We start from the raw sequence: 18,505 nt of genomic DNA, 5'->3' as shown, positions 1-18,505 counted from the left end.
AAATTGTCGGAAATTATCCCCGGCTTGGCCCGGAAAATATTGCTGTTTAATGCAGATTGCCTGGCACGCTGCGCGCCCCGGCTGCTACAATACCTGGAGAGGTCTGCTTTAATTCCGTATGCGACAATGGCGGCTCCTTTGGTTTATGACTTTAATTTAGTCTCGTGTTATTCTTAGGGCGCATCTGTCACTGGAACTTAGCAGCTCCGTACTGCGGGTTTAACAGACTCAATTTCGTCAGCGTCTTCTTACCCCGGCGAAGGAAACTTTTAATTACGCTATATAATTCTTCTCGGCTGATATGTGCGGTTGTTCGGTGCAAGGAAAACCACGCTTATGTTCCTGCAAATGTTAGACTTCGTTTGTTTATTCGCTACTGTCAAGTACAGCATCTTCTCTCTGTTTCCCTTTTCAGAAACCTTTCTTATTGCTCCGTTTCCCTCTGCAATTAACTAAAATGCAGCGTGGGCATAGCAAGTAGTATCAGTTTCGCGGTAGTATTGAACTGCGCATCTAACGCTTTTTCTGTATGCAGAATATCCGGGCAAGTTGTGATGCAATAACCATCAAGAGAGAAAAACAGGAAGCGAAGAAAACAATTCTGAATTGACATCTCAGTTTTTGGATGATGTTTAGTGTTTTCAGTACATCGTCAATCGTTTGCAGGCGTTCCTTAACTGATAAGCTGTCTAGAATAATTCCTGGGTGTTTTATTGTGCTCAATGAGACGAGTACCCACCATCATTATCATTCATCACGCACTGCTCAGAACTCTTCTTAAAGCAGAAGCAAAATTACATTTTTGCACGATGTTCTGAGTGGCTCTGATTGCACTGCCTGTGGGAAACTTGTAGCTTGTCTGGCAGCATACGTCCTAACTGCACTAGCTCGATGGCCCTGTCTCTTACCAGGTATGGTTTCTCGGTTTTTGTTTCCTATGGCTAGATGTCTTTTCTCGAACACTTGTGCCAAATTAAAACTTTGTACCACTCTAGACTCGAATCCCAATACTTGCTCTTACGTGGTAGTGACACCCAATCAGACCTCGTAGATGCTAATACTCCAACAACAGTTTTTTTCCTTTTTTTTTAATCTGCAAAGTTAGCGACCGAGTAATCTTCTGGTTCGAATCACTGCGGTAGACCACAACAATCTCCCTCCCGCAATTTAAATGTTTCTATATTATTCGGCTACGTAATGTGGAAAATCCGTATCACAGTACAGGGTACATTTCAGTTCTGTCACCAGACGTCGAAAAATCGGAACAAACAGGAAGTCACCAATTTACCAAAGGGACCTATGAAAGCGATGTAATTCATTGAATATCGAATCTGGCTTACTATGGTTCGTGGCCATTGCTGTTGTCATTGGATTTTCCATTCACCCTCAATTCACAGCGTTAATCCTCGTCTTCCTTGCCTCCTCATTTTCCTAATGGCAGTGGGGCTCTCCTGGGCACATACGTGTAACTGCAAATTGCAAGAAGTCAACAGCGTCTTTCCATTCCCTAAAAAATATATAAAGCTCTTCCATTTCGACCAGCAAATGAAACATGTACAAACGATTATATCTCCAGTCGTTGATTACAGCGCTGTTATCCCGAAAGCTTTTTCTCAATAAAGTTCAAGGCGTCTAGAACTGGTGATAAACGCTCGTGTGCAATAGATCGGTGCCCTTCGGTATTTTGATCATCTTTCACCATCTTATGCTTAGCTACCCTGTTCACGGACAGGTTTGCACACTCTCTGTCGTCTTTGACATCATCAACATATGCGGTGCCTCTTATCTCTATTCGACCTTCAGGCTCTTGTTTGGACAATATAGTGACTGCACTCTTTCCTGTCTGAACAACACCCTTTCTGTCCCACTCCATCAGACAGCCGTCTTCCCGAAGTCCTTTTCAGAACCAGAAACCTGACTTTGTAATGATTTTTTTTTGAGTCATCAATCTTCTGACTTGTTTGATGCGGCTAGCTACGAATTCCTCTCCTGTGCCAATCTCTTCATCTTAGAGTAGCACTTGCAACCTACGTCCTCTATTATTTGCTTGACGTATTCCAATCTCTGTCTTCCTCTACAGTTTTTGTCCTCTACAGCTCCCTCCGGTACCGTGGAAGTCATTCCCTGATACCTTAACAGATGTCCTATCATCCTGTCCCTCCTCCTTGTCAATGTTTTCCACATATTTCTTTCCTCTCCCTTTCGGCACAGAATCTCCTCAATCCTTACCTTATAAGTACACCTAATTTTCAACATTCGTCTTCAGCACCTCGTCTCCCCTGTTCCGGTTTTCCCACAATCCATAAAATGCTGTACTCCAAACGTAAATTGTCAGAAATTTCTTCTTCAAGGCCTATGTTTGGTACTGACAGACTTCTCTTGGCCAGGAATGCCCTTTTTGGCACTGCTAGTCTGCTTTTGATGTCCTTATTTCGTCCATCATGGGTTATTTTGCTGCCTAGGTAGAACGATTCCTTAACTTCATCTATTTCGTGACCATCAATCCTGTTGTTAAATTTCTCGCTTTTCTCATTGCTGCTACTTCACATTACTTCCGTCTTTCTTCGATTTACTCTCAGTCCAAATTCTGTACTCATGAGACTGTTCATTCCCTTCAGCAGATCATATAATTCTTCATCACTTTCACTGAGGATAGCAATGTCATTAGCGAATCGTATCATTGATATCCTTTCACTTTGAATTTTAATTCCACTCCTGAACTTTTCTTTTATTTCTATGATTGCTTCTTCGATGTATAGATTGTACAGTAGGGGCGAAAGACTGCAGCCCTGTCTTACCCCCATTTCAATCGGAGCACTGCGTTCCTGGTCATCCACTCTTATTATTCCCTCTTGGATCCTCTAAAGATTGTATACTACTAGTATACCCCTATTTGTCTCAGAATTTCGAATATCTTGCACCATTTTACATTGTCGAACGCTTTCCCAATTCGAAAAATCCTATGAACCTGTCTTGATTTTTCTTTAGCCTTGTTTCCATTATCAACCGCAACTTTAGAAATCCCTCTCTGGTGCCTTTACCTGTCCTAAATCCAAACTGATCTTCACATAACACATCCTCAATTTTCTTTTCCATTCTTCTTTATATTATTCTTGTAAGCAACTTGGATGCGTAAGCTGTTAACCTGATTGTTCTCGCACTTGTCACGTCTTGCTGTCCTGTTTGGACGCATTTGGTAATGATGTCGCCATAGTCTAAATTTCCGAGTTTACCACACGCACGTCGAAAACACAAGAATGCGACGCTAATCCCTTCTCTACATACCCACATCGGAGTCGCGCTACGTCGCATATACGCTGCAGCAATGCTCTCAAATGGAAACTTGTAATAACCACAACAGTAAAATAATAGTAACAGTGACAGCTGGAGATACAAGACAGATATATGGGTGTACAAGATCAAGAGTTTATGGCATAGGCGTATTCTGCGGAAAAGTAATTTAGACATATTGACCAGCAAGAACTGGGAAACAAGAGAGATTTGTTGGGAAAGGAGGATACTTCGCTGTCATGGGGTAAAGGGTTCGTACAGAACTGGGGTATACATTATTGGTGTTTTAGTAGATAAATCATTAGCTCGGGATCTTAGTCAGTTATCTGAATTAGTAAGGCATGTCATTACCAGAGAGCACCCGTGGTCTGGGGGAGCTGGCACGGTAGTAAGCAGGTTTCCCAGAGGACTTACCTGTCTGCTGCATAGAACGCAGTGATGCATGCATAAAACAGGTTGGAGTAGATGAGGAAGATGCAGATGAATACTGTGAAGGTATGCACAGTGGAACTAACCTGTCTGCAGAATAGGGTGCGGCGACGCTGGCATAGCATAGGTTGGGGCAGCTGAGGAAGAAGTACACAGACAGTAGGTAGGCATACCAGAGAACGGAACTGCACGCAGCAGTGGGGCGGTGATGCTGGGATGCTGGGGTGGGGGGGGGGGGGGGGTTGAGTTGGGTTGGGTTGGGTTGTTTGGGAAAGGAGACCAGACAGCGAGGTAATCAGTCTCATCGGATTAGGGAAGGGCGGGGAAGGAAGTCCGCCGTGCCCTTTCAAAGGAACCAACCCGGCATTTGCCTGGAGCGATTTAGGGAAATCACGGAAAATCTAAATCAGGATGGCCGGAGGCGGGATTGAACCGTCGTTCTCCCGAATGCGAGTCCAGTGTGCTAGCCACTGCGCCACCTCGCTCGGTGGTGATGCTGGAGTAACGCTGGATGGGGCAGCTGAGAAAAAACTAGGCAGGTAATAGGTAAGTATGTGCATTGGACTGACCTGTCTGCAGTATAGGGTGTAATGTAGGTTGGGGCAGGCGAGGAAGAAGCAGGTGAGAACTATGGAGGTATGCACAGTGGACTAAGCTGTCTGCATCAAAGAGCATTTTGGTGCAGCTGTTGAAAACGTAGACAGGTAGTAGGTAGGTACGTGCAGTGGACTGACCTGTCTGTGACACAGGGCACGGTGATGCAGGCATAAATCAGGCTGGGGTAGGTAAGAAAGAAGTGGGTGAGTTATATGGTCTGTAGCATAGGATGTGGTGATGCTGGCATAGCACAAGTTGGGGACTGAGGGAGAAGTAGATAGGTAATGGGTAGGCATGTACAGTGGACTCACCTGTCTGTGGTATGGGGCAAGGTGATGCAAGCATAAATCAGGTTGGGACAGCTATGGAAGAAGCAGTGAGTACTATGGAGGTACACACAGTGAACTTACCTTTTGAAGTTTGGGGCAGATGAGGAAGAGGTAGACAGGTAGTAGGTTGGTATGCCGGGGAGCTTGAACTGTCGGCTGCATAGGGTGCGGTGATGCTAGCATATCGCAGGTTGGGGCTTCTGAGGGTGAAGTATGTAGACAGTAAGATTGGTATGCCGGAGGACTGACCTGTCTGCAGCATAGGGCGCGGTGATGCCCGCGTAGCGCAGGTTGGGGCAGGTGAGGAAGAAGCAGGCGGTGAAGCCGGCGGCGACCAGCGTGGCTGCCACGCACAGCTTGATGATGCCGGCGCAGTGCAGGCTGAGCCGCTTCACTAGGTAGCCCCCCAGGAAGGTGCCGCCGCCGCCCGCCGGCACCGTGATCAGGCCTGCGGAAAGACATTTTCTCACTACAATCGCCGCACCTCAGGTCCAGTCTTCTCATACTTCTCTGTGAGGTACAGAAATTTTTATTCTTACATTTAATGAGACGTTACTCGACAAGTGCTTGAATCCTAGGGAGTGTGGCCATAGCTTGTTAGGCACCATAATCATTTGAGATGATCAGACTATACAAGTTCACTGCACATAGGCAGGTAGGTACGAGGGCTATCCAGAAAAGTAATTTACTATTGATCGCGAAATGAAAATCACAGTGAAAATCAGAAATGTTTCATTTGTAACAGTTAGCTACACCTTTCAGCTACTTCTCTACATAGTCGCCGTTCTGACTCAGACATTCGTCGTAGCGTTGTACCAACTTTCCAATACCCTCATCATAGAAGGCAGCCGCTAGTGCTTTCTGCCAATTCTCTACGCTGGCCTAAAGCTCGTTGTCTGTGCCAAAATGTTGTCTTCATAGCCAGCGGTTCGTTTGAGCAGAGATGAAACTTAGTGGGAGACAATTACAGGCTGTATTGTGGGTAACCAAACATTTCCAATTGAAACGATGCAGGAACATCTTCATTGCCCCTGCAGAATGACGCTGAGAATTGTCTTGAAGAAGAAATCGCACGACAAATGTAATGTTGGTTCCATAGCTTCAGGGGACAATTCTCACCAGGCCCTCGTACTTGGCGGGAGACACTATTTTCTATAAGACCTTTACGCGCTCACTAAGAGCTCAGGAATGAAAAGAGCGACATAATTCTACCTAGACTCATACTAGAGACACTGCCCAACACATCTTTGCAAAGCTTTATTGGCTTTTCATAGTCGTTTCCATTTCGTGACCGATCGTAGCTTACTTTCTGGACAGCCCTCGTATGTATGAAATTGCTACTCCAGAAATTGTATCAACATTTATTCGCTTGCAGCAACTAGAAACTTGTTGGACTACTTCAGTTAAGTGTACAATATTCAAGTATTCTTTGGAAACATGATTAGAAAAGGAGCCTGCGACTACTGAAAGGTAGTGTGACACGCTCACTGCTGTGGCCTTCTTCACCAGACATCACGGCGCCTAGAGTACCAGCAACCAAACTGACAGCCTGCAGCCGCGGGTTGCCCGCTTCGTAGGCACACCGAAGCACTACACAACCGACAGGCAATATTGAGGAACAGCCACAACAACAACACCACAGCAAAGACACCAGCGGCCACCAGGGGCCCCTACCGGCCCACATAAACATAATGAAGAGGTCGTTGCAGATCCCGGAACTATTTTCACACCTCAAACCGCGTGATGGAAAATAGTTCCGAAGTACTCATCCGCCGAAGCGCTATAGAGAGCGGCGCTCGGCCGCACATAGTCAGTTCATCAACCGCCAGCAGACTCGGATAGCTGTCGCCCCGGCAGCCCGGCTTGGATCTTCTCGCTGCTCTCTGGATTAGGCTTGGTATATCGGAGAAGCCTCTGGCGGAGCTAGTAACTCTGATAATAAAATTAAAGCAATTTGGAATATTATTGAAAGGGAAACAGGGCAACCAAGAGCACAGGAAGACTTTAGTGCCATAAAACTGAATGACAAGTGTACTAACAAACAATCTGAAATTGAAAATATTTTCAATAATCATTTTTTAAATGTTGTGGAGAAAATAGGATCTAGATCTTCACTAGAAGAGGAAAGGCTTCTAATAGAAGAGGCCATACCTGTGCAGTTTGAAACAACTGTATTTCCACGAACCTCTCCCTCTGAAATCAGTAAAATAATAAACTCACTGAAAAGTAAAAGCTCTTACGGAATTGATGGCATTTCCAGCAAGATTCTTAAAGCTTGTTCCCCACAGATAAGTAGAATTCTCAGCCAAGTATGCAATAGCTCTTTGGAGCAGGGTGTTTTCCCCGTAGACTGAAATACGCCATTGTAAAACCATTCCATAAAAAGGGGGATACGTCGGATGTCAACAACTATCGCCCAATCTCTCTTCTAACAGCTCTATCAAAAATATTTGAGAAAGTAATGTATTCAAGAGTAGCCTCCCATATTTGTAAAAATAAAGTACTAACAAAATGTCAGTTTGGTTTTCAGAAAGGCTTTTCAACAGAAAATGCTATACACGCTTTCACTGATCAAATATTAAATGGTCACTATGGTGGATGAGAAATACACTCAAAATGCAGGTCTGTGATTATTGCAACTGTTGTACGGGCAGTGTGGGGCCTTGCATTGTCATGTTGCAAAAGGACACCTGCTGACAGCAATCCACGTCTCTTTGATTTGATTGCAGGCTGCAGATAGTTTTTTAGGAGATCTGTGTATGACGCACTGGTGACAGTGGTCCCTCTACGCATGTAATGCTTCAAAATGACGCCTTTTTCGTCCCAAAAGAGAGCCAGCATAACCTTCCCTGCTGATGGTTCTGTTCGAAACTTCTTTGGTTTTGGTGATGAGGAATGGCGCCATTCCTTGTTCGGTCTCTTAGATTCCGGTTGGTGAAGTGAACCCAGGTTTCGTCCCCAACAACGATTCATGCAAGGAGATCATCACCTTCTCGTTCAAAGCGTCGAAGTAGTTCTTCACAAGCATCAACACGTCGTTCTCTCATTTCAGGATTCAGCTGCCGTGACACCCATCTTGCAGACACTTTGTGAAACTGGAACACATCATGCACAATGTGGTGTGCTGCCCCATGACTAATTTGTATACATGCTGTAATGTCATTCAGTGTCACTCGAAGGTTTTCCTTCACTATGGCTTCAACTGCTACAATGTTCTGTGGAGTCACAACCCGTTGTGCCTGACCTGGACGAGGAGCATCTTCCACTGAAGTCACACCATTCGCGATCTTCCTACTTCCTTCGTAGACTTGCTGCTGTCACAAACATGCATCATCGTACTGAACCTTCATTCGTCGATGAATTTCAGTAAGTTTCACACCTTCACCACGCAAAAACCGAATAACAGAAGGCTGTTGCAAGTCGCTGTCGCAAGTGGGGCCGCCATTTTTATACTGATACTGCGGCGGTATGTGTGCATCTGCACTATGCTACCACCTACAGGCCATTCTGCACGCTGTTTGTAACACGCTTACCAACTTACAGGAAACGGCGCAAAATTTCTATTTGTTATTACAAAATTAAGGTTTTCATTTGACTCACCCTCGTATATAAAATCAACTGTAATGACTGCGAAAAATTCTATGCAGACCAAATGAACAAGAATTTCAAAATCAGATACCGAGAACATACTAGAAACGGTGACACAAACCCATTACAGTCTTCAGCCACAAGCAAACAGAAAACCACAAAGTCAAGCTGATCGGAAATGCGATGGAAATTCCGTTGCAAACTGACTACAGCGTAATACCCAGAAGTCAATTAACACTAGCAGTTTGAAGTTATGTTGTTTGTTGCTATCTGAGAAGCAATAAAAGGAAATTCAATTGGAGAAAAGCGTGTATTTGTTTTCCAGACATGGCTGAAACGTGAGCATGATGTTTGTGATTTATTTGTGTAAAGTTTTCCAAACACCCACCTTTTCAAAGATCCAACATCTAACTCGGTATGATGTTCGACGAGCGAGGTGGCGCAATGGTTAGCACATTGGGCCCACATTCGGAAGGACGACGATTCAAACCCGCGTCCGGCCATCCTGATTTATGTTTACCGTTATGTTCCTAATTCGCTACAGGCAAATGCTGGGATGGTTCTTTTGAAAGGACACGGCAGACTTCTTTCCTCATCCTTCCATAATCCAATATCACTAGACCTCCCTGTTTGGACTCCTTCCGCAAATCTATCGAGTAACCAATACAGCCTGAAATTCCGGTGAGTTATATTTGAGGTGTAAACAATGGCAACTAAATGTTGCGATGCACCTTTACAAAGTTTTGAAGATAAAATTTAGTTAAGTCAATGCATTTCCACTGTTTTTACTAGATGGGCCAGTTAACCTAGTCGGTTTGGTTAAGGGACCACTTTTCGAATTAGTTAATTAGCTCAGATTTCACAACGCGTTGAAAAAAAACATGTGATCCAGACTTCCTATAAAATCTAAGATAATATTTACATCTAAGATAATTTACATAGAACCACTAACATATATTAAATCCCTTTCCGTAACCTCGGGCCTTCATTAACAGTCTGCAGTTTGGCACTGTGTCAGACACTTCCGGGAAATCTACGAACGTGCAGTTCATCTATGGCCCACAGGACATCGTGGGAGACAAGGACAAACTGTGTTTCACATGAACAGTGTTTCCTAATTCCGTGCTTATTTCTGGACAGAATATTTTCGTTAAAGGAAATGTTTTACATTCGAACATAATACCTAATCAACTTAGATAAATCCACGTAATGATGAAGATATAATCCTCCGAAACGCACACCGAAAAATATCCATATATACTATAAAAATGGATGCACGTGTGTATCAACGTATGCATGTATGTATGTGCCACATTTCTTCCTAAACCACGAGACCGATTTCAGCCAAACATGGTACACGTATCACGTACTGTCTGGAAATCATCGCTCTGGAGGTAAGAACCGCTTACGTATCAAATGAGTGGGAGCTGAGATACAAAAGTAGTGTAGCCCACGACGCATGAATATCCATGCGCTTGTCGTCCAGTATTTGAGACAGAGAGCACTTAGAGACTTGCAACAAGCTTTACACATAATTACAAACCTTTACAAAACTTTTTCTCGCTGATGATTCCGCACAAAATGATAAAGAAAGAAAATGTATGAATGCAGAGTCTCGCGGCGATAACATTGAATAAAATGTTCTCGGGTTTCCAACCGCGTCAATTGCTTAAAACTACACGAGCTTTCGATCAAGCATTCCTTGGCCATTGTCTAGTGGTATGACTTGACAATACTCGTACCACTTTGACAATGGCCAAGGAGTGCTTAGCCGAAAGCTCGTGTAGTTTTAAGCAATTGACGTGGTTGGAAAACTGAGAACATTTTATTCAAATAAGAAAACGTTTATCGCTTACTATATTTTCGCTTTTCATGCAGTAAAACTGCCGCATAAGGTTGACGTTTTAATTTATTTGTAACTCCATACCCAACACATTTTGCAGACAGTATAATCGAACATAATACCTAATTAACTTGGATAAATTCACCTAATGATGGAGATATAATCCTCCACATGTACCTATAAAAATATTATACGACACATAGTTTAGGAGATACGACGTCAAATACTGAGATGCGTGAAAAACTGCGGCATCAAGCATGACCTTTCAATTTATTACTTCCTTAGGACTACATCTATTCGGAACATATTTCGGAGACAGTATTAACATACTCCGCTGAACGTACTTAGAAAACCGTATCATTGTACGACTCATAGTTCAGGAGATATGATGCCATAAACACTACGCTGTGTGGAAATGAAGTTGCAGGGCGAAACTCGATAGAGCATCAGGTGAAATTTGCGAACAAACACGTGTGGAATATATATACAGAGTGTTACAAAAAGGTACGGCGAAACTTTCAGGAAACATTCCTCACACACAAATAAAGAAAAGATGTTATGTGGACATGTTTCCGGAAACGCCTAATTTCCATGTTAGAGCTCATTTTAGTTTCGTCAGTATGTACTGTACTTCCTCGATTCACCGCCAGTTGGCCCAATTGAAGGATGGTATTGTTCACTTCCGTGCTTGTGTTCACATGCGACTCATTGCTCTACAGTACTAGCATCAAGCACATCGGTACGTAGCATCAACAGGTTAGTGTTCATCACGAACGTGGTTTTGCAGCCAGTGCAATGTTTACAAATACGGAGTTGGCAGATGCCCATTTCATGTATGGATTAGTACGTTGCAATAGCCGTCGCGCGGTACGTTAATATCGAGACAGATTTCCAGAACGAAGGTGTCCCGACAGGAAGACGTTAGAAGCAATTGATCGGCGTCTTAGAGAGCACGGAACATTCCAGCCTATGACTCGCGACTGGGGAAGACCTAGAACGACGAGGACACCTGCAATGGACGAGGCAATTCTTTGTGCAGTTGACGATAACCCTAATGCCAGCGTCAGAGAAGTTGCTACTGTACAAGGTAACTTTGACCACGTCACTGTATGGAGAGTGCTACGGGAGAACCAGTTGTTTCCGTACCATGTACAACGTGTGCAGGCACTATCAGCAACTGATTGGCCTCGACGGGTCCAACAATGTGTCAATCCTCATTTCAGTGCAAATGTTCTCTTTACCGATGAAGCTTCATTCCAACGTGATCAAATTGTAAATTTTCACAATCAACATGTGTGGGCTGACGAGAATCCGCACGCAATTGTGCAATCACGTCATCAACACAGATTTTCTGTGAACGTTTGGGCAGACATCGTTGGTGATGTCTCGATTGGGCCCCATGTTCTACGCTCAATGCAGCACGTTACCATGATTTCATACGGGATACTCTACCTGTGCTGCTAGAACATGTGCCTTTACAAGTACGACACAACATATGGTTCATGCACGATGGAGCTCCTGCACATTTCAGTCGAAGTGTTGGTACTCTTCTCAACAACAGATTCGGTGAACGATGGATTGGTAGAGGAGGACCAATTCCATGGCCTCCACGCTCTTCTGACCTCAATCCTCTTGACTTTCATTTATGGGGGCATTTGAATGCTCTTGTCTACGCAACCCCGGTATCAAATGTAGAGACTCTTCGTGCTCGTATTGCGGACGGCTGTGATACAATACGCTATTCTCCAGGGCTGCATCAGCGCATCAGGGATTCTATGCGACGGAGGGTGGATGCATGTATCCTCGCTAACGGAGGACATTTTGAACATTTCCTGAAACAAAGTGTTTGAAGTCACGCTGGTACGTTCTGTTGCTGTGTGTTTCCATCCATGACTAATGTGATTTGAAGAGAAGTAATAAAATGAGCTCTAACATGGAAAGTAAGCGTTTCCGGACACATGTCCACATAACATAGTTTCTTTCTTTGTGTGTGAGGAATGTTTCCTGAAAGTTTGGCCGTAACTTTTTGTAATACCATATATATATAACTTTTGCGTATTTATGCAAAGCTACGAGTAAAAAGCTCGCTGTAAACCCCTGGAACGATACCAGCCAAATATGGTACACATATTAGAAAAAGTCTGGAAAGAAATACTATGGTAAGAATGGCCAGCCTAATCTACAAGTGAGGGAAAGGGAGACAAGGGGGGGGGGGGGGGGGGAGATGGTCACAGACAGGGGTCAGAAGGAGGTGGATAGAGAGAGGGGGCAACCAGAGGAGCGAGGAGTAGATAAGCAGAGAAAGGATAGGGGAAGTGATGAACAGAGAAAGCGGAAGAGCTCCGCAGGGCGAGATAAAGGAGGAGATGGACTGACAGAGGGGCAAGAGGAAACGGAGAGAGAAAGGATGAGGAGATGGGCGGAGAGAGGGGAGAGGAGGGGCTGGACAGAGAAAGAGAAGAGGATGAGCTGATCAGGGAGTGGGGGAGGAAGAGATGGACAGAGAGAGGGGGGAGACGGGATCAGATGGGGCAGGAAGAGAGAAACAGAGGGGGAAGGAGCAGTTGGACAGAGGGGGGAGGGGAGCCGACAGAGAGTGGGGAGAGGTGGACAGAGAGGGAGTGAAGGAAGCGATAGGCAAAGAGGGTGGGAGGAAGGAGGTAGACTGGCAAAAGATTGAAATAAATAGGTGTACATAACCAGGCTATGCTGGGTATTCAACTAGTTATATAACAAATGTAAAAAAGCTTCCAAAACAGAAGTCTTATTGCCCAGATGGCAGTTGATACCTATACTGATTAGTTATTTCAGCAATGTTTTCTTGACATCTTCAGAATACGTGAATTATAAATGAGCCGTGGTAAAATTTGCTGTTTTGAAGAGCGCGCCGCAGCGCGTTGTGTGAAGCAGTCGCCTCCCATTTCTGGTGGTGGCGCCGCTGTGGCAATCTCCCTCTGGTGGGAAGGGGGAAAAGTTGCCTGTTCATGTGCATTTAAGGGGCGCTATGAGCTCGGCAGTGGGCGCCACCATCTATGTCCGCCTTAACATCCCTATTCCCTTCGACTTCCTCTCCCACATTGCCCGTACCTTCTCCTCCTACGTGATCGCTGCCGACCTCAACATCCATACTCGCTCCGCCGCCCGGTTACGGCGGTGGCATCGGTTCCTCTCCTCCCTTCAAGGGGACCTCATCCCCATCCCCCAGCACACCCGTCCCGAATCCAACTCCACTCCCGATGTTATCCTTTCCTCCCCTAACCTCCTTGGCCACATAACGGTGGATGTCCTGGAGCCTATAGGTAGCGATCTCCCTGTTCTCCTCACCGTTTCAGACGATCGTCGCCCCCGCCCCGACCCTCATAATGACCCTCCCCCAAAGTACGTCCATGACTATTCCCGTGTCAACTGGAATGCCTACCGGGATACCCTCTCCACCCAGGTCGAGAGCCACCCCTTTCCCTACCGCCACCCTGACGATGTAACCCATGCCGCCTCCTTTATCCAGCAGGCCGTGGAGGCCCACCTCCCTACTGTCGCCATCCACCCCCTCCGTCCTACCTTACCCCCACAGGTCGTCCTCCTCCTCCGTGAATTCAGTTGTCTCTACCGTGCCTTCCTCCACACGCGTGACCTGGACACACTACGACGCCACCGGCAACTCTAGCGACACATTCGTAATTTGCTCGCGGCAAAATGCGTTTAAATGCTACCCTACCTATCAACTCGTCCAAGTTCTGGTCAGCCTTCCGTCGCCTTATCGGAACTAAACCCTCCCCCTACTGTCATCTCCTCCATAATGATCACCCATTCCCTGACACCCTTAGTAAGGCCAATCGCTTTGCCTCCTACCTCTCCGATGTATTTTCCATCCCCGACGATCCCCAGTTCGATTACTCCCTCTTCCCGGATGTCCGCGATCGAACTGACACCTCTGTGCCTCCCCTAGCGCCTGGTTTCCAGTACTTGGACAACATTGCACACACAGAACTCAATGCCCCTATCATATACAGGATCTCATTGCTACACTCCGCACCAAACGCAACACCGCTCCTGGTCACGATCGTGTCACCTACCGTCACCTTCGTGAACCTCCTGTCTCTTTCCTCTCCACCCTGGCCAGGCTCTACAATGTAGTCCTGTCCACCGGTTACTACCCCGACCTGTGGAAAACCTCACGTATCCTGATGTTCCTTAAACCTGGCAAACCGCCTTCCGCCATCTCTTCCTACCGTCCCATCAGCCTTACCTTGGTCTTCAGCAAGGTCTTGGAATCTATCCTCACCTGCCGCATCCACCAGCATCTCCGCCAGCACCGCCTCCTTCCCATCACCCAGTGTGGCTTTCGGCCATCCTTCTCTTCCGACGACTTTCTCATTCACCTCACTCATCTCCTTTCTGAACAGCTTAATTCCAGTCGCTCTGCAATCTTCCTCTGCCTGGACCTCGAACGTGCTTATGACCACGTATGGCATTCCAGTCTCCTCTTCAAGCTCCAAACCTTCACCCTTCCCATTAATTACGTCCATCTGATCGGCTCCTTTCTCTCCCGCAGTCCTTCCTACGTCACCATCCATAACACAGATTCCTACACCTTTTTTCCCTCCGCCGGTGTGCCCCAAGGCTCCATCCTCTCCCCCCTTCTGTACCTTTTGTATACGGCGGACATGCCGCCGCCGTCACCCCCTGTCCACCTTCTTCAGTTTGCCGATGACACCGCCTACCTTGCTCTTGCCCCCACCCTGCAGCGCTTCCAACACCTTATCCAATTCCATCTTGACCGGTTCACCACTTGGTGCAACCAGTGGTTGCTCAAGGTCAATCCCTCCAAAGCCCAGGCGATCATTGTAGGCAAAACCACCCCTTCCTTCCGCCTCCTTGATTTCTATCTCACCGTCTATGGCCGTCCTTATCGCCCTCACCCCCACCCTCAAGTACCTTGGCGTCACCCTCGACCGTCGACTCTCCTGGACCCCCCATCTCCAGACAATCCAAGCCAAGGCACACTCCCGTCTCCATCTCCTCAAGCTCCGTTCCGGTCGTACGTGGGCTCTGGACCCCTCCACCATACTCCACACCTATAAATCCCTCATCCGCCCTATCCTTTGTTACGCCCATCCGGCCTGGATCTCCGCCCCCGCTACCTTTTACAAATCCCTCCAAATCCTTGAACGCCATGCTCTCCGCCTCGCCTATCACATCCGTCTCCCCTCCCCCACGCGGATCCTGTATGATCTCATTCCTTTCCCCCACCTCCTCCTTTTCCTTGAGAGGATACGGATCCTCCCGCAAACTCGATTCTCCTCAACTGCTTGTCTCGCCCATCCTCTCCCGCCCCCACCCGCTGCCGCGCCTGTATTCCCATGTCCCACCCGGTCTTCATCTCTCTACCCTCCTTACCCTCTCCCAAAGTGGCTTCCGCCAGCTCGCCCTCCCTGATGATGTCCTCCTTCCCTCCATATATCCCTCCTACCATCTTTGATCCTCCTTTCCTCTTCCTGTCTCTGTTCCTTTGGGCACCCTCCCTCCCTCATTACTTTCTCACCACTCCTCCCCTGGGCTTCCCCTCCCCTGTCCCTCTACTCCTCCTCCCATCTCCTCAGCCATTGGCGTCTTCGTTCTCCCTTCTCCACCCCCCCTCCCCGCCCTTCTTCCCCTCTTGGCAGATCCCCGGACTCGCACACGCTATGTGGACTTTCGCGCGCCGGAGATCATCGCCATCAGTGTCTCGTGTGTGCCGTCGTGTTTAGTGTTCAGTGTTCACCGTCGCACTCAATCGTTCACCTGTGCCATCGCCGTCTTCAGTGTTTGTGAGTCGTGTCAACTGTTTCAAGTGTGGATTATCTTCGAGTGTGAACGGCTCCGTGTTTGTCTTTCTGTGTCAACTGCTTTCTTGCCCACTGTTCTGTAACCTATGTGTAATCTTTCTGTTTTTTTCTCTCATTGTGTATCCTATGGCTGAAGAGCAGCATAGAACGCTGCTGACAGCCTGCCTGTTGTACAGGTTTTAAAATTACAAAAAGGAAAAAAAAACTCAGCAGTGGGTCAGCCTGTCAGTCTCGGAGAGTGTGGTCAGTTGGTCAGTCGGGTCAGCGTGGGCCAGTCAGTGTTTGTCTGTCGTCCGTAGTGCTAGTATGTGTTAGGCCGCCAGTCTGCTCGAGTTTGTTTACGCAATAGGCATTGGCGGTTCGATCGATCGGTTGGTCGGTCGCACACTGGGACACGAGATGACTTGTCCGTCTTGAGCGTCGGCGCATGTGAGGTCGCCACGTGAGTCCAGTGGGCCGCGACGTATAGCGAGTGGTAGTGGCTTCGCGGCCGACACGAGAGCAACAGGAGTCAACCCAAGACGTCGGTCTGGCCGGGGAGAACGGCGACGCCGTGAGACGGGAGATCGGAGCGCCTTCCTGCGCGTCCGTTGAAGCGGCCAGCAGCGGACGGTTCGGGAGAGCGTTTTGGGGGTGCTGCGCCAAGTCTTCTCGTGAAATCGCAGTTACTTGAAGTTTAGTGATTGGTGATACTTGTTAAATTATACTTGTTTTCTTGGTCAGTTTTCCCCAGTTTACTCGTTTGTCTCTCGTCCGCATTTGTTAGGCAGTTAGTGTCGGTCTGTCTGTCGGTCTGCCATACGTTACTAGCTGCCTCTGTCATGTTTGTCGGATTCGATGTCAACGAATTTATTGCGTAAGGTGTAAAGGCCGAATTCCTGAAATACGTTTTTATTTTGCCTATCATCTTGCGAGGTGGTATATGTGTAATGTACAGCATGTTGGTACATTTTATGTAAAACTGCATTTCATGGATTTCATTTAAATGGTCATTTTAGTATATAAAATTGTCACCCTCCCGCCGTAAGAGTTCTCTTAAAAACAAGTTGCACTCTCGGTGGCAAATAATTTTTAATGTGAGTGTTGTACCATTTCCATCCCTCTTACGGGATGCGTAGTTTATGTGTTTGTGTGAGTTGTTAAAATTTTTAGCTAAAGTAATCTGGTGTGTTGCAGATTTGCATCAGTGTAGTCTTTGAGAGGTGTTTGTGAGCTGTCGTGACTACCCGAAAGCTCATACTATCAACAACAACAAAAAAAATGTTATTTCTGCCTCTGCATAAATTGTAACTTGATATTTACAGGGTGCTTTCTAATTATAATTTTAAATCTGTTTAAAAAAAAGGCGGCTTTGAGTAATAAAATTTCCATTTATTAAAAAAATTAATTTGTTTCATCAGTTACCAATTGGCAACTACTTCCTCGCTCACATAGTGTCAAATGTGTTAATGTTCTTAATGAATCGCTAGTAAGTAAAGTAAATTCTTTAAGAAAAGATTGTGAAAGTTAAATTCAGGGTTTCATAAAGCCACACCTGGCTCCGAACTGGGCAATAAAACTTTTAGTTTGGAAGCTTTTTGGCACTGATACAAGGTTATTTGGTAATCGTGATAGTGTTACGGAGATATTTAGCAAACTCAAGTGGCAGACTCTGCAGGAGAGGCGCTCTGCATCGCGGTGTAGCTTGCTGTCCAGGTTTCGAGACGGTGTGTTTCTGGATGAGGTATCGAATATATTGTTTGCCCCTACTTATACCTCCTGATGAGATCACGAATGTAAAATTAGAGAGATTCGAGCGCGCACGGAAGCTTTCCGGCAGTCGTTCTTCCCGCGAACCATACGCGATTGGAACAGGAAAGGGAGGTAATGACAGTGGCACGTAAAGTGCCCTCCGCCACACACCGTTGGGTGGCTTGCGGAGTATAAATGTAGATGTAGATGTAGATGGCTCTCCTCCTGAAAATGTCACGCAGTTACTTTACAATAAATGCTACTGGTTATAGCAATTAGTGTTTTCAGTCGATATTCATACTGGTCACGCCCGAAGATAACGTCGATTAACCACTTTTCGTATCTTAGCTGTCCACCGTGGACGAAGGACGCAATAAGTTTATAGAGGCGGCCCGGAACGGCGAGGGAAGAGACGAGATGAAAAGCGTGTGTCGCCTGCAAGTGTGGCGGGCCGCAGTGGCAGCGGCCGGAGATTGCGCAGCGTCTTGGTCGTAACTCAGGATGCGACGTCTGTTGCCGGCAATGCCGCGACCTCCCGGCGGACGCCGTCCGTTATGAGGGGGTGGGGGTGGAGCACAGGCGGCGGGCAGAGGCGCTGAAATTTGTCTTTATGAGTGGGAATTCCGTATGCTCGATACAGCGCACCAGTACCAAGGCTGAAGCCGTGGCAACGATATCACCGAGTTTATTTATACCCACTCTGGCACACATTAACTCATCCCTTCTCTCTCTCTCTCTCTCTCTCTCTCTCTCTCTCTCTCTCTCTCTCTCACACACACACACACACACACACACACTCAGATACTACACACACACACACACCAACACAAACACATGGCCGGGCCGGTGGCCGAGCGGTTCTAGGCGCTTCA

At 46.7% G+C, this 18,505-nt stretch overlaps 1 protein-coding gene across 4 annotated transcripts in view; it reads right to left on the bottom strand.

Moving 5' to 3' along the window:
- The window catches only part of LOC126336348 (solute carrier organic anion transporter family member 4A1), an 840,769-nt gene that overhangs the window by 40,684 nt on the left and 781,580 nt on the right, over positions 1 to 18,505 (bottom strand). For all 4 annotated transcript variants that reach the window (XM_049999925.1, XM_049999926.1, XM_049999927.1 and 1 more), the window contains one exon: positions 4,896 to 5,094. In XM_049999925.1, coding sequence (XP_049855882.1) covers positions 4,896 to 5,094 — 199 coding nt within the window. The remainder of the gene's footprint in view (positions 1 to 4,895; positions 5,095 to 18,505) is intronic.

This window comes from Schistocerca gregaria, chromosome 2, assembly GCF_023897955.1.
Source record: "Schistocerca gregaria isolate iqSchGreg1 chromosome 2, iqSchGreg1.2, whole genome shotgun sequence".
Taxonomy (NCBI): Eukaryota; Metazoa; Arthropoda; class Insecta; order Orthoptera; family Acrididae; genus Schistocerca; species Schistocerca gregaria.
The sequence above is the reverse complement of the archived record's forward strand: the minus strand, read 5'-3'. Positions and strand labels throughout refer to the sequence as shown.